Source organism: Carcharhinus amblyrhynchos, chromosome 22 (assembly GCF_965287045.1).
Source record: "Carcharhinus amblyrhynchos chromosome 22, sCarAmb.v2.hapA, whole genome shotgun sequence".
Lineage (NCBI taxonomy): Eukaryota > Metazoa > Chordata > Chondrichthyes > Carcharhiniformes > Carcharhinidae > Carcharhinus > Carcharhinus amblyrhynchos.
In genome coordinates this window covers 11,397,041-11,414,361 of record NC_137345.1, presented here as the reverse complement: position 1 = coordinate 11,414,361, position 17,321 = coordinate 11,397,041, and the positions used below count along the sequence as shown (strand labels likewise).

Sequence of the window (17,321 nt, the reverse complement as noted above, 5' to 3'; positions counted from 1 at the left end):
GAAGATGTAACAGTACGTAACCACTGTGCTTGAGGTACCCAGAGGCACAACAGAAAATACAGCAACTTTGTGCTTATGTTACCGGAGAAATATTATCAGGAAATGTACCTTCAAATTTCACCATAGCAGCTGGGAAATTTAAATTTAATTAAATAAATGAGTAAAAATAAAGTCGCCATAGTCCAAAGTGACCATAGGTACTGACTGATGGTGATTTAACTGAGGGTCACCACAGCTCAGATGAGGGGCAAAGTTGTGAATATGGACCTTCATGAATAATTTAATTAAAACGCTAATGGTAACCATGAAATTGTCAGCTTCATTAATGTTCTTAGGGAAGGTGATCTGCCACTCTTAACCAGACTGGCTTATCTGTGACTCCAGATGCACCATCGTTGACTCTTAAACTGCTTTCTGTAATGGTGTGGCCAGTTGTGTAGGGGTAGGTGTGGCACAGTGGCTGGCACTCCTGCCTCACAGCATCAGGGACCCATGTGCAATTCCCTGCTTGGGTCTCTAAATGGAGTTTGCATGTTCTCCATGTGCCTAGATGGGTTTCCCCCGGGTGCTCTGGTTTCCTCCCACAATCCGAAAGATGTGCTGTTCAGGTGCATTAGCTGTGCTAAATTCTCCCTCGGTGTACCCAAACAGGCACCGGAGCGTGACGACTAGGGGATTTTCACAGTAACTTCATTGCAGTGTTAATGTAAACCACTTGTAACACTAACAAATAAGCATTAAAATTTAAAAACTTTAAATGATAATCTTGCCAGCATATCCTGTGAATAAATCAAAATATCTCGTTTGCGCAGAAATATCATTCTTGTTTGTCTTCTCTTTGTGTCTTTAATGGTTTCTCAGTCTGGCGACTGCAAACTATTTTAATACATTAGTGAACATGTACCTGTGCCTGCATGATGCAAGCTGTACTCTGTAACCACAGCTCAGCTCAAATGATCAGCTGTTGTTGCTGTTGTACTGCATTCCACAGAATGATGAAATTAACATCACCCTGTTTTTTCACCCGCCTTTGATTTGATTCTGCGTTAAGAATTTCAAACCTCCTGAGTGTTTTTAATTCTTCCACGGGACGTGGGAGCGGCTGACTAGGCTGACTTCTTTTTACTGTCCATCGGTGATTGCCCTTGAGAAGATGGTGGTGAGCTACCTTCTTGGACCGCTGCTGCAGTCGTGGGGTGTAGGTAGGTGTGGTGAGGGAGGGAATTCCAGGATTTTGACCCAGCGATATATTCCCTAGTCAGGATGGTGAGTGGCTTGGAAGGGGAACATGCAGGATGTGGTCTTCTAACGCGTCTGCTGCTCTTGTCCTCAATGGTAGAGGTTGTGGATTTGGAAGGTGCTGCCTAAGGAAGCATGGTGAGTTGCTGCAGTGCATCCTGTCGATGGTGCACACTGCTGCCGCTGTTTGTCGGTGGTGGAGGAAATGGTAGATAGGTGCCAATCAAGCCGGTGGCTTTATCCTGGATTGTGTTGAGCAAGATTGTTGTTGGGGCTGCACTCATCTGGGCAAGTATTTTCATTGAAATAATTTCTTATGTGTAAATGAATGCTTGCAGCTGAAGGAATGTGGGGACAGACCTGCAAGGTGGGGTATGTATGTTTCAGGGAGCAAGATAAAGACACACTATTATCAGTATGACAGGGTCAGTATAATAATGTGGATTAATAATACAATTAGCATAGCGCAATTAAAATGAATAGTTAGAATTTACTTAAACCATATTTACTAACTAGATTCTAAGAGAAAATCAAGGTTACTTAGATCATGGAGAGGCAGCTGAGACTTGGTTGCTTGCAATTCCTATTCTATGTCAGTTCTTCAGGAAACTTTGTGTCTTTGGCAGATTGTCAGTTGATGATGTCTGAGCTTGCTGGGAAGCGGAAGTCACTGCCAAGAATGAGATAGGGTTGCTGTTTCTGAGAATTTATGTTTCAGGGAAATGATTGTCCCACAGGCAGTAAAGGTTCATGATAATAGATGGATGGGCATGTGAAAAAGTGGGGAGAGATGGGAAGTGCATGATTCCTCAAACTGATACTCAGCATTTGCCTCTGCATGGTCCTGACAAAGCCTTTTGATGTATTCAGTTCCTTCCTGGATAAGCCTTCTCCTTTTTGTTCAATGATAAGTGAGGGACTCTTACAAGTTTGTGAGGCTGCTTGATCTCTTCAGGGATGCTTTGCGGACATCACCAGAGCATTTCTGCTGTCCGTCTGGGAGTCTCCTATTGAGACCAAGTTCGTAGGAGAGCAGTTGCTTCAAGAGTCTGAGTGTCAAGCATACAAACTACTTGTCCCATCTTGTAGAGCTGGTTTTGAGTGATTGAGAACCTCGATGCTGGGCAAGGTGGATTGGAAAAAGTCGCTGCTATTGGACTGCTTTTCTTGCCGCCAGATTTGAAGGATCTTACAAAGGCACTGCTCGTGGTACTTCCATGGTTATCAAGTCCTAAAACTGGTCTTGAACCTGGAGCATATGGCCCAGACTTTGGGATGCCATGATAAGACATCCCTCAGGAGAGATAGGGAATGGAAAAAGATGGGTGGGATGGGCAGCTCTGATTAGGGAAGATATTGAGGTGTTGGAATGCTAGGATGCCTTAGAAGGGGCAAGGATAGAATCTATTTGATTAGAGCTGTAAAGCAAAAAATATATGATCATGCTATAAGAGATCATTTATTGGTCTACAAAGCCTGAGAGAGAGAGGAGGAAACAGAGAATATGAGAACAAATCTTCAGTTAATATAAAAGGGAACCTAAAACCTTCTACCAGCATGTAAATAGTACACGGGTAACAAGAGATAGGTGGGTTCTACTGGGGATAAAAAAGCACAGGGCAAGAATTAATGAGTACTTTGCATAGGTGTGCACTAAGGAAGTGAGTGCTGTCAAGGTGGCACTAGAAGCAAAGATGGTAGAGATAATGGATGGGGTGAAAATTGCTGGGCACGCTATGCTGAAAAGGCTGGCAATGTGCAGACTAGATAAATTGCCTGGTCATGATGACTTGCATCACACATTGTTAAAGTTTAAAATATTTGTTAGTGTCACAGGTAGGCTTACAGTAATACTGCAATAAAGTTACTGTGAAAATTCCCTAGTTGCTACACTCCAGCACGTGTTCAGGTACACTGAGGGAGAATTTAGCATGGCCAATGGGAGGAAACCAGAACACGCAGAGGAAACCCATGCAGATATGGGGAGAATGTGCAAACTCAGCACAGGCAATGACCCAAGCCAGGAATCGAACCCAGGTCCCTGACACTGCAAGGCAGCAGTGCTAAACACTGTGCCACCATGCTGCCCTTGGAGAGGTTTGAATTATTTAAGGAGAACCAGCAGAGATTTGTAAATGCCAAATGATGGTTAATTGATCTAATTGACTTTTTTAATGAAGTAACAGGGAAGGTTGATTAAAAAGGGAACATAATGCTTCTTATCTACATGGATAAAGCTGTTTGAAAAAGTGCTACATAAAAAGCTAGTTAACAAAATTCAGCCTCATGGAGTACGACAGTCACTGTCAGCTGGGATTTTTAAAATATCAGTAAAGGGACACCATCCCCTGAGAGTTCCCAGTCAATCAGATGCCAGCAGCTCTGTTGAATGGCAGTGCCACTGGGAATGCAGTGGCTGCTGCTGGTATAACACCCACCGAAGGCTGAGTATCATCACTGGATCTTAGACCACGCCTGAGCATTGGAGAGAGCGAACTCACAGAGTGGAATCACAAAGGTGGGGCCTGCCAACAGGTTCAGGGGGGTGCTGGCACTCAACACTCCCCCCTCCCATTCCACTTCTGATGGCGCATCCACTGATCAGGCACCGAGTGCCTTTGAACAGGGAACCCCATTCCTCTTCCGACCCCACCACCTTCACCCCCCCCACCCCAGAAACCTGCAAGCAACCCCACTTGCCCTGCTGCTGGATTAATACCAGTAGTAGTGGAATGAAGCCATTAAGTGGGCAATAATTACCCACTTGAAGGGCCTCAGCTGTGCTAGGTTGTCCACTGGCCTTTCCATTATGGACTTAAGTAGGGCTACCACCCGTCACCTTCCCACCTGATTGGATACCTGCCTCTCCCCACAAACCAAAATCACCACGGGACGGGGCATTAAATTCACTCCATGACACTGAATGTTTATTTGTCGTAATTGACTGATTATTGACAATGTAATTTCGAATACATTTATATCTGCATGTTGAATGGAAATGACCTTTTCTTTGCAATTTGCTTCATAGGATAGAATAGAATTCTACATAGCTCCACAGGGATCATAGAATCATCACATCCCTACAGTGCAGAAGGAGGCCCTTTGGCCCATCGAGTCTGCATTGGCCACAATCCTACCCAGGCCCTATCCCCATAACCCCATGCATTTGCCCTAGTTAGTCCCCCTGACACTAAGGTTCAATTTAGAATGGGCAATCCACCTAACCCACACATTGTTGGGAAGAAACCGGAACATCTGGAGAAAACCCATGCAGACACAGGGAGAACGTGCAAACTCCACACAGACAGTGACGCAAGCCTGGAATCAAACCCGGGTGCCTGGCGCTGTGAGGCAGCAATGCTAACCACTATGGTTAACTTCATCTGGTATGTGGAACATATGTGGTTTGGATATTCTGATTAATAGAAACTTCCACACAGGTTCTATGGAATTTGATACGGACTCAAAACGTTAACTCAGTTTCGGTCGCCACAGATGCTGCCAGACTTGCTGAGTTTATCCAGCATTTTCTGGTTTTGTTTTGATGCGGGTAGGATGTTGAATGATTGTAAGTATGTCTATTGCAAGAGTGTACGTGCTGTTACTGTTGAATTTGGGGATGCGCTTTGAATTGGGTGCTGGGACAGGATTTACAATGGTAGCATCTGTCCCAGAAATTCCTGCTGTTATCAGGCTAGAACAGAGTACTGCTGGGGGATCGCACACAGTGCTGTTCTGCAGTTGGCTGCTTGGGGAGTTGTGTGACAGCAACCAGTTGTCGAAGTCGGAAGGGAAGTCACGGAGCTCAATTACATTGAATGCATAGGAATTGACATCACGTGCTAGCACTCCACATTAACATTACTAAAATCAGCACTTCTAAGCCAATGCAGAATAATATCTCCACATAAGAGAGGCTTGGTGCCAGAGTGGTCAGCACTGCTGTCTCACAGAGCCAGGGACCCAGGTTTGATTCCTGGCTTGGGTCACTGTCTGTGTGGAGTTTGCACATTCTCCCAGTGTCTGCGTGAGTTTCCTCCGGATGCTCCAGTTTCCTCCCACAGTCCGAAAGACATATTGGTTAGGTGCATTGGCCGTGCTAAATTTTCCTTCAGTGTACCAGAACAGGCACCCGAGTTTGGCGACTAGGGGTTTTCACATTAACTTAATTGCAGTGTTAATTTAAGCTGCTTGTGACACTAATAAATTAGGTGGATTGGCCGTACTAAATTGTCCCTTAGTGCCAGGGGAGCTAGCTAGGTTAAATGCATGAGGTTATGGAGATTGTGGGATTGTGGTCAGTGCAGACTCAATGGACTGAATGGCCTCCTTTTGCACTGTAGGTATTCTATGATTTGCAGAAATTCCAACAGCTTTGAGATTCTCCCTCCTGATTTTTCCACGTATGTACATATTTGTTCTTTGTTTAGCTCCACCCAGTGGTAGCAAGATTGAAACAAGACATTGGCTAGTCAAGAAAACAGCCCAGCTGCTACAGCAATTTGGAATTCCTTTGTGTAACGCCTTCCCCTTATACTAAGGAATTGTTGTCAGTACACAATGTCCAGAGTCAAATTCGCAACAAAAGGTGTGTTTCTATTTTGGAGCAATTATCCTAATTCTGCTTTAAAATGTTCTGAAGCAGTTCCTCAGGATCAAGGAAGATTTGCTTCCACTCTGGTTTCGTGCGTGCTGATAAATCCATTGGGTGATTTGCGTGATGCTTAAAGGGTTGCGTAGATGGGTTTCACCCACCAGTGGAAACAACTTCCCTGCTTCTATCTTATCTATTCCCTTCATAATCTTATATGTTTCTATAAGATTCCCCTCATTCTCCTGAATTCCAATGAATATAGCCCCAATCTACTCAGTCTCTCCTCATAAGCCAACCCTCTCAACTCCGGAATTAATCTAGTGAATCTCCTTTGTACCCTCTCCAGTGCCAGTATATTCTTTCTCAAGTAAGGAAACCAAAACTGTACACAGTACTCCAGGTGTGGCCTCACCAGCACCTTATACAGCTGCAACATAATCTCACTGTTTTTAAGTTCCATCCCTCTAGCAATGAAGGACAAAATTCCATTTGCCTTCTTGATTACCTGCTGCATCTGCAAACAAACTCCCTGAGATTCCTGCATAAGGACATCCAGGTCCCTCTGCACAGCAGCATGCTGCAATTTTTTACTATAGAAGTAATAGTCCAATTTCTACCAAAATGGATGACCTCACATTTACCAACATTGTACCCCATCTGCCAAACACTCGCCCACTCACTTAGATTATCTATATCCCTTTGCAGACTTTCAGCATCCTCTGCACACTTTGCTCTTCCACCCATCTTAGTGTCATCTGTGAATTTTGATCTCTTGGTAGGGGTAGCTAGGAACAGGAGCAGCAGACTGAACATGCTGCTTTTTATTCATTTGTGGGACAATGGTGTCACTGGCTGGCCAGCATTTATTGCCCATCCCTAGTTGCCCTAGAACTGAGTGGCTGACTAAGCCATTTAAGAGAGCAGTTAAAAGTCAACCACATTGCTTTGGCTTTGGAGTCACATGTAGGAGACCAGGTCAGGCCTATATGTGATTTCACAAGTATATTTCCTGCTGCTCTCCATGTGCCGGGTGGACAGATAGATTGATATATTGTTATTCAGCATACGCAGTGCAACAGTGAACGTGACGTGACAGGACAAACAATCTGACAATAAATGGCCACAACTTCCTCAGAGTGGCAATCACCTTCAGTACAACTTACCCATGCTACAGTTCTAAAGCGCCTGACTTAGATTCAAACAGCACAGCAGCTACCTGGCTCCAGTCTCAAAGTCCAAAAAAATCACAATGAAGGTGGACACGCCTTTTTTTTACAGCAAACTATCTGCTTTAAACATGGTGAGTTTAAATGTCCCATTAAAAATAACAGGCCCAGAGGAAGAAGGGAAGTGTCTAAGATAAGCAAGTAGGATTTGAAGGCTGGGGGTTCGGCCGTGCACATGGGGGGTGGGGGAGGATGCTGAGAGCCAGACAATAGTCATGGTGTGGAGATGCCAGTGTTGGACTGGGGTAAACACAGTAAGAAGTCTCACAACATCAGGTTAAAGTCCAACAGGTTTCTTTGGTAGCAAACTGATGCTTGCTACCAAATAAACCTGTTCAATTTTAACCTGGTGTTTGTGGAATCATAGAACCCTACAGTACAGAAAGAGGCTCTTCGGCCCATCGAGTCTGCACCAAGCACAACTCCACCCAGGCCCTATATATTTTACCCACTAATCCCTCTAACCTACGCATCTCAGGACATTAAGGAGCAATTTTTTAGCATGGCCAATCAACCTAACCCACACATCTTTAGACTGTGGGAGAAAACCAGAATACTCAGAGGAAACGCACACAGACACGTGGAGAATGTGCAAATTCCACATAGACAGTGACCCAAGCTGGGAATTGGACCCAGGTCCCTGGAACTGTGAAGCAGCAGCGCTGACCACTGTGCTACCGTGCCACCCTTCATCAGGGTGAAGGGAGTTGGACATGGAGGGAATGTGGGTTGGAGGGGCAAGTTTAGGGATTGTGGAGAATCAAATGGGACTGGGGAGTGCTGTGGAGGTTGGAGTGCTTAGTTGTCGGGATGTGGGGGTTGAGGGACGTCCTTGGGAAGGATCAGAGATCCCTGGGAGCGTTGGGAGAGCCCTGGGGGGAAAGAGGGTCAGCGGTGTCCCTCTGGGGCTTGGTCTGGGTGTTTAAAGTAGTTACACTGACGTTAAAAGTGGTTTTATTTCTTCTCAAACTCAATCAGAGTAACTGGATGGTGGAACCATCCAAAATTAGTGAATTAAATCACTACAGGGCGGCACAGTGGTTAGCACTGTTGCCCCACAGCACCAGGGATCTGGGTTTGATTCCTGATTTGGGTCACTGTCTGTGCAGAGTCTGCACATTCTCCCCATGTCTGCATGGGTTTCCTCCCACAGTCTAAGAAGATGTGCTGGTTAGGTGCATCAGCAATGCTAAATTCTCCCTCAGTGCACCCGAACAGGCGGTGGAGTGTGGATACTAGGGGATTTTCACAGTAACTAATGGTAAGCCTACAACTTGTGACGCTAGTAAATAAACTTTAAAAAACTTTAAACTTTTAAATCAGATGATTCCCAGGGTGTTCAATTATCCTGGGGAAGTCAGCACTTCTGGATAAATTCCCCCTAATCCCAAAGCTGGGAACTTCCCAGAGGGATTCCCCAGCGCATCTTTGTGGTTACCCCACCCAAGATCTGAGGCTGGGGGAAGCCCGGAAGTTGGGGGACAGACTATGTTCCAGTTCACAAGTTGCTGATTCAGTAATAGAGGATGTTTCCAATTCTTTCATAACGTGCTGGTAGCTTTTCTCCTCGGGATCACAATTACATGCTTTGGAGGGCGAGCACTGATTTGTGACCAGTTTAATGTTTAATGGATGTATTTCTCAGTACGTCAGAAGCATGATGTTCAAGGAAACGGAAGAGGGAAAAGCGAACGGTTTCCGTCAGTCTCCCCCTCTGACCGCTATACAGAGTGTAGGAGTTGTTTAAACGGCTGCTGGTGTTATATTGTCCCTGTTCAGGATCCTGTTTTATTATTTTTCGTGCATTAAGTGCGAAGTTTTAATATTTTAACGTTTTTAGAGGCTGCAAGTTAATCGTGGGCAACTTCCCAGAGTTTTGTTTTGCTGTTAGCTGGTTTGCCCGTGGCTGAAGCTTCCACGATGTCTACAGGTGAGTGAGACTTCCAGAGCTCCGGAAGGCTTCTCAGGTAACCTGTCCACCCGGTTAGGAGCGGCACCACGCCCGTACTCACTTCTTTTGTTGAGATTTGTAAACTTTAACAGCACCGAAGAGAAGTGGGACCGGTGCCAAGAGGAAGTTCTGCTGTTTTAATGGGCGAGAGAGAGAAACGTGAAAGTTTCTGAGTCCCAGTTATTTCCAGAGGGATTTCACAAGGTGCTCCAATTCATTTACAGTTCCAGAATGTTTGGGGCAAGTCGTAGATTAAAGTCAGTATTCTGTCAAAAGTGCTTACATCATCACAATGGGCTTTCTTTCACCTCTGTAGTTTGTTTTTAAATGATTTTTTTCCATAAACCATGATGTGGAGATGCCAGCGTTGGACAGGGGTGGGCACAGTAAGAAGTCTCTCAACAACGAAGTTAAAGTCCAACAGGTTTATTTGGAATCACGAGCTTTCGGAGTGCTGCTCCTCCTGTAGGAAGGACTGATTCAATTCTTAGTGCCAGTTACCATTGTTCCAAATCCAAATGGCCATTCTTTCCTGTAAAGCGATTAATTTTTAAAATTTTATTTAGTTTATTTGTGTCACAAGTAGGCTTACATTAACACTGCAATGAGGTTACTGTGAAAATCCTCTAGTCACACTCTGGCACCTGTTTGGGTACAGTGGGGGAGAATTTAGCACAGCCACTGCACCTAACTGTGGGAGGAAACCCATGCAGACATGAGGAGAATGTGCAGATTATGCACAGACAGTGACCCAAGCCAGGAATTGAACCCGAGTCCCTGACACTGTGAGGCAGCAGTGCTAACCACTGTGCGTCCCGTTGAGAATGGACAGATGGAATTTTCCCAAAGTGTTTCTAAGTGTCATAGCAGCATGGAAACAAGAGTCCACCCTGCAAGTCTTTCAGATGAGTTCAGTAACGCAATCTTCCCACATTCTGTTTCTCCAACAGCTGGGAGCTTTGCGTTGGCAGGGCAGGGGATACGGAGCCTAAGTATGCCAGGGAAGTTGGCTGCATAGAACCCGAGCACCATTGTGTAGGGTGTCCTGATCGGCCATTAAATCGGGAGATCTTTGCCCAGCTTTCCCCCCACCCTCCATGGACTTTGGATTTCCCCCACTATCATCGGCAGCATTGTCACTTCCCCATCCCCCCCACCCCACCCACACCAACTCGGGACGCCAGCATCAGGACCCTGCCGATGAGTCCCCTGGCGGATCCCTGAGATTCCACATCCTGTCATGACCTCTGCATGACCCCACCCCTTGCATAGCCACTTGTACCTCCCCCTTGTATGACCAGCCCCCTTTAGGAGATCCCCTCCTTGCATGACCAGACACCTTTGCGTAGGCCCCCTCTGCATAAACCCCCTGAAATTGTGCAAAGCCCCCTCTGTCATAGCCCCACAACACTCAAGCACACCCCACCTCAGGCCCCACACCCTTGGTATTGCTCCTGGCTCACTAGGGCTGCAGGATGGCACAGTGGTTAGCACTGCTGCCTCACAGCGCCAAGGACCCAGTTTCAATTCCCGGCTTGGGTCACTGTCTGTATGGAGTTTGCAAGTTCTCCCCACGTCTGCATGGGTTTCCTCCGGGTGCTCTGGTTTCCTCTCTCAATCTGAGTTAGGTGCATCGGCCATGCTAAATTCTCCCTCAGTGTACCCGAACAGGTGCCCAGAGTGTGGCAACTAGGGGATTTTCACAGTAACTTCATTGCAGTGTTAGTGTAAGCCTACTTATGACACTAATAAATAAACTTCACGGTGCCAAACCGGTCACTGCCCAACCATTCCCCGATCACCCAGGGGCCTCAATGCCTTCTGATACCCCCTGGCGTTCCTGCTAATGCAGAGCAGTAGTGATTGTTGCCGGCGTGATGTCTCACCGATGAGAAGGGAAGCATTCCAGAGGACAAAAGCATTAGAGGAGGACCAGAGGACAATTATTTTGATTGAGTTTCTGGAATGGGACTTGAACGCATAACTTTCTGACTCGGAGATGAGAGTGCTAGCCACTGAGCCATGGAGGTCTGGAGTGTATTGCAAGTGCGAAAAGCTGATGGACTTTGTATTTAGCATCAGGCCTGTATGCACACTTGCGTGTGATAGGTTGCTCTGCCTTGTTTACTTCATAGCTCTTTCTCCTATCATTTTTCCCTGATCTTCTCCACACATCTCTCCATGAATCCAACCACCCACTCTCTATCCTGCTCTGCGAGTTGCACTTAATCATCCCCTCCCTCACACTGTTGCTGTTCTTGCCCCTAACCTCAAGAAGTTCAGTCTTAGTCCCTCCATTTTCTCCAAAAGACACATGGGGCGGGATTTTCCAGTCGCGCTCAGCCCAAAACTGGAAAATCCCGCCCAAGGTCATCGGACCTTTCCATGGTCCGCTACGATTCCGCTATGGTGGGTGGAATTGGAAAATTTGCATCTTAATCTCTGACTTATCTTTTCCGTGATGAATTGCAGTCATGCAACAACGTGACAACTCTCCACAATGCATGATCTGCCAATCCAAATTCCAATCGACCTGTACCACTGTGATTGTGTAGGTCAGAGTCCATTCTTATCTCCTTGACTCCTCAGCTTTCCTGAGAGTCTCGTTTGCCAATCAACAACCATAAACCTATTAGTCAGATTTAGCCAGTGATTACTGTTAGAGTCCTGAACCTGAACCCCAAGCTATATTATGAAGCCAGATTAGATTGCAACGGTTTTTTTCTATTTTAGCGTAAATGTGATGAAAGATGCTTCCTCCCAGGAATGATTCCACTGAGAAGTATGGATCTTTTGTAGTAAAACAAACTTTATTTAATAACACAGTTTAAAAACAAATGAAGCAACTTAACTATTAACACTTGAACAATATTTAAACATGAAAGGAAACAACTTTACTTTTTAGCTTATGACTGTTCCAGTTTACAAAATACATGGCAGTTGATTTACTTGTGCAAACAAAATCATTTTAATAGCACCCTACCATTTCATGATGTCCAAATAAATCCTTTGTAGCCTCCTTATGTCCTCTTTGCAACTTACTTTTCTAGTTGTATTTGTGTCAACAGCAAATTGAGCAACCATGCCATCAGTCCCTTCATCCAATTGATTTGTATAAATTGTAAAAAGTTTAGGCTCTGGCACTAATGTCTGTAGCATACCACTTATAAGAACATAAGAAATAGGAGCAGGAGTAGGCCATCTAGCCCTTCGAGCCTGCCCCGCCATTCAATAAGATCATGGCTGATCTGTCGTGGCTCAGTTCCACATTCCCGCCCTCTCCCCATAACCCTTAATCCCCTCTCTTATCAAAAACCCATCAACCCGCGTCTTAAAAATATTTAGCGAGGTAGCCTCCACCACTTCAACGGGCCGAGAATTCCAGAGATTCACCACCCTTTGAGTGAAGAAGTTCCTCCTCAACTCCGTTCTAAACCGCACCCCCCCTTTATCTTGAGGCTGTGCCCCCTAGTCCTATTATCCTTTCTGAGTGGGAAGAGTCTCTCCACCTCTATCCTATCCATCCCATTCATCATCATATACGTCTCAATGAGAGCTCCCCTCATTCTTCTAAACTCTAACGAGTACAAGCCTAGGTTATTCAGCCTCTCCTCATAGCTCAACCCCCTCAACTCCAGCATCAGCCTAGTAAACCTCCTCTGCACTCCCTCCAAGGCCAAAATATCCTTGCGTAAGTACGGCGCCCAAAACTGCACACAGTACTCCAGCTGCGGCCTCAAATTTTGCCAACTAGAAAAAGACCCATTTATGCCAAGTCTGTTTCCTGTTAGCTAGCCAATCTTGTATCAATGCCAACATGTTACCACCTACACCATAATTTTCTGCAATAACCTTTTATTAAAAAGAACAAAGAAAATTACAGCACAGGAACAGGCCCTTCAGCCCTCGAAACCTGCACCGACCATGCTGCCCATCTGAACTAAAACCTGCTATCCTTCCAGGGACCATATCCTTCTATTCCCGTCCTCTTCATTGTATTTGTCAAGATGCCCCTTATGTGGCGCCTTATCAAATGCCTTCTGGAAATATGAGTACAGTACACCCACCTTTATCCACAGCATATGTTAATTCATCAAATAATTCCAATATGTGGAATAAACATGATTTCCCACTCATCCAAACCATGATGACTCTGCCTGATTACCTTGAATTTATCTAAATGCTCTGCTATAGTAATAGCTTCTAACATGTTCCATTTCACAGTTGTTAAGCTAACTGGCTTGTAGCTTCCTGCTTTCTGTCTCCCTGCCTTTTTGAATAATGGGGTTACATTCACAATTTACTAATCTAATTGAATCCTCCCCAAATCTTATGGAATTTGGCAAAATTAAAACCAAAGCATCAACTAGCCATTTCTATTATGAAGTCTACTAGTAACCAGGGTCTTGTCAGCCCACAGCTCTAACAATTTGGTCAGTACCACTTTCCTGGTGATTGTGATTTTCTTCCTTCTATTTCCTGATTTAAAGTCTTTTCCGGGATATTAAGACTAATGCAAAATGCCTGTCCAATTCATTTGTCATCTCTTTATTTTCCATTATTAATTTCCCAGACTAACTTTCTATAGGACCAATGCACACTTTAACTATTTTAAAAATATTTATAGAAATTCTTACTATCTGTCTTCATATAACCTTCTCACAGTCTGATTTTCCTTTCTTATTGATCTAGTCATTGTTTGCTGTTGTTATATTTTGTCCAATATCTATCATTGTACAATTATATGCATTTTTTAAAAAGTTTGCTATCTTCATCTTTTTAGATTAACTATAGATGGTGGATCCTCCCTTTGGCATTTTTCCTTCTTGTTGGAATGTATTTATTCTATGTATTCTGAAATACCTCTTCATATCTACCACTGTATCCCTATTGACCTATGCCTTGATCTAATTTGTCAGTTCACTTTAGCAATTCTGCTTTCACGCCTTCATAATTTCCCCTATTTAAGTTTAAAAATCAAGAACTTTGATTGGGTCAATGATGAAGTGTTGGTTAAATCCTATTTATTGCAATAGGTTCTCTCCTGGAGGGAAGGATATACAAAAGAAAAATAAAATAATACCAATGCCGTTGAAAGATTTTCTTTGAATTATGTTGTTTTTTTGATATGCTTCAGTATTTAACAGAGGGCTGAAGGGGGAGTTGTATTTTTGAATGTGCCATTTTCGTAACAGAAGTCCCATTTATTCTCTCAAGTAGATGTAGAATATTGTACAGTGTCAGAGTTCTCCCGATTGACCTGGCCAATATTTATCTCCTTTCTAGTTATTTATGTTAGTGCAGTTTTGCGACCTTGCTGTGAACAAATTGGCTTCCTTTTCCTACATTGCAAGTGACTAGACTTGAGAAGTGCTTCATCATAAAGCAGTTTTTGACATCCTGAGGTTACGAAAGGAGCAATGTAAATTCTTAAAATGTGAGCTATTTTCCGCCATTTTAGGGTTGGCCAAGTTCAACCTACTAGTATATTTCAGCAACACGACATTGCTAGTCCGACTGGGATCTTTCACAATGTCACAAATGTGACTTTCTGCCATCCTTATTGGCACAATGGCTTTAAAGTTGCATTTTTCAATTTTGGAGCAATCGCACACGGATTGAAATGCAAAACTGTGATCTGGAATATAAGTGGGGTTGTGACTGTTAATGACTGTAAACGTTTATTATGCATTGACTTTTGAGAAACATTCAATGCTCCTTATGGGATTAACAAAGGAAGATTAATGCTCCAAATTTTCGCAATAGGCAGGTAGTAATTTTATAGTTACTGTGTCTTTCAATAACATTGTAATTAGATTGAGAAATTACAATGTTTATTATTATCTTCCAGGTACTACAAGTGGACACCACTTAATTCAGTTGTTAGCGTTGTAAATTGATAATATTTAAGTGGGCAGCTCAGAATTGTTGCAGGGCTGTCAACACTAGAGGCAAATTGATGATGCTGAATGAGACAGATTGCAGATTCATTCAGACAAGTGGAGATGTTTATTTTTAGAAGTAACCTGATTCATAATAGGTTACTTAAACCAAAATGTGTGACTTTTGTGGGAGCAAGTCACTGTCATTTCTATTAGAGAAACTCTTTTATAGCACCTTATACTTTGAGCAGTGAACTCAAGTTGCAAAACCAATTTGTGACTAATGATTCAGTCAATTAGAGGCCTTTGCATTTATATTTTGAGTCCAGTAATTGTTTAAATGTCAATTATATAATGAACAAGTATGGCAAATAGCATTATTCATATCTGGCTCTCCGGGAAAATGCAAAGTAATTAAACTACATGTAATGATAAAGTCAGAAATTAGTTCTGGACAAAATACTTTGAAAACAATGTTCTTAATTGTGCAGAACTCTGATGTACACAGCAATTCTAATCTACTCCATCTTTACTGTTTGTATTTCATGGGGTGTTATTACGAAAGTATTGTCATCTATTGGGCAACATCACATGAATTGTACCATAGAGATATATAGCACAGAAACAGGCCCTTCGCACAACTTGTCCATGCCAACCAAGGTTTCCTAAACTAAACTAGTCCCATTTGTCTGCATATGGTTCATATCCCTCTGAAATTTTCCTCTTCATGTACCTGTCCAAATGTCTTTTAAATGTTGTAATTGTACCTGCCTCAACCACTCCTCTGGCAGCTCATTCCTCTGTGTGAAAAAGTTGCCCCTCAGGTCTCTCTTAAATCTTTTTCCTCTCGCCTTAAAACTTATCGTTTTGGATTCACTTACCCTGGAGAAAAGACCTTGGCTATTTATTCACCTCTTCTATGTCCCCTGGGTTATGTTGTCTTCTAGAAAAGTTAACGTGAAACAAGATGTTGTTCAAGAGGTGGGGGAACATGAATCTTATATTTTCTCGTTTGTAGAGCTGGCAAAAATAGTGAGGATGGCAAAATATATTTTTAAAGAAAAATGTTGTTGCTTTCAGTTAAAGTGGATGAATCATTGGAAAGCTAACTCATTGCACAATGGGACACAGCAAGATTGTGATAATTGCTTAGATTGAGCCAATCTATTGCCATAGAAACAATGTCAATGTAATGCTCTATATTTACTTCAGAGAGGCAGAGAGAAATGTGTGTAGGGATTTTTTTTGTGTGTGACAGACATTTTAACAGTTCTAAATTACAGTCTTTCTACAAGATGTTTTATTTTTCTCCACCTTCACCACTTCAATGCACCATTTACCAGGCTGATTTCAGAATGGTAAAATGGGAGCATTGCACAAGAATTATGCAAAAGGAAAGTAATTGCATTAACACACTTTATCTTGTCTAAGAATGCAAACAGGACTTGAAGCTAGTCTTCCAATTTGGAGATAATAGCTGAGCCAAGCAGACATTAATGGAAGTTCCTTCTGATGACTCAAAGCAAAAGCATTTTGTAGCACAGTAGAAGGCCACTATGCTCTAAATCAACTGTCCACTGGATACCAAAACCTTGCCCTTCCCCAATTTATTTTTAAAATCCAATTTTCAAGTACTTATCAATTTCTCTCTTAAAAGTATGATTGATTCTTCTTCCACCATAGAATCCTGACAGTGCAGAAGGAAGCCATTCAGCCCCTCAATTCTGCACTGACCACAATTCCACTCAGGCCCCATTCCCACATCCCCACATATTTATCCTGCTAATCCCCCTGGCACTAGGGTCAATTGAGCATGGCCAATCACCCTAACCTGCACATCTTTGGATTATGGGAGGAAACTGGTGCACCTGGAGTAAACCCACACAGACAGTGACCTGAGGTTGGAATTGAACCAGGTCCTCTGAGGCAGCAGTGCTAAGCATTGGGTAGAGTGGTGGCACAATGACCATCTACGTTTTTAGAAGTCCTCATATCTTCTTCATCCCTGTTTTTTCTGAATTTATCAAAACTTTCTATAATTTTGAAAACATCAGTTGGATCTCCTCTTAACCTTTGATCTAATGGAAAGGCTGCTGTTTTCCCTAGTTTCAGTTACAGGCCTCGTGTGAGGAGTCTTGGCACGAACCTAAAAATCAATTAGTGCAGCAGTGCACTGGCAAACTTCCAGGGTTACCTTTCCTGCAAAAATTGTTTGAACAATTGTACTTCCAATTCTGACCAAACATTATCTTGGGGAAAATCATAGTTGAACTGCATTTTTTTGCAACCTTTTGTGATTATAAGGTTTATTGGTAGTGCAACACTGCACTTTTTAAAGCTTTTACCTAATGATTCTTTCACTCTGTCCATTATTTGAAATGGACCACACTTGCAATATCACACATGAGGCAGTTTAATATCACCGGTGA

At 43.3% G+C, this 17,321-nt stretch overlaps 1 protein-coding gene across 2 annotated transcripts in view; it reads left to right on the top strand.

Moving 5' to 3' along the window:
* The first annotated feature begins 1,101 nt into the window (after nucleotides 1-1,101).
* LOC145356891 (AMP deaminase 2-like) overlaps nucleotides 1,102-17,321 on the top strand; it is a 147,188-nt gene continuing 130,968 nt past the window's right edge. The window contains exon 1 of one of the 2 annotated variants that reach the window (XM_080209866.1): nucleotides 1,102-1,202. In XM_080209866.1, coding sequence (XP_080065992.1) covers nucleotides 1,154-1,202 — 49 coding nt within the window. In that variant the 5' untranslated portion in view covers nucleotides 1,102-1,153. Of the gene's footprint in view, nucleotides 1,203-8,827; nucleotides 8,990-17,321 lie in introns of those variants that run through there. The other variant, XM_080209867.1, reaches the window with a different exon arrangement.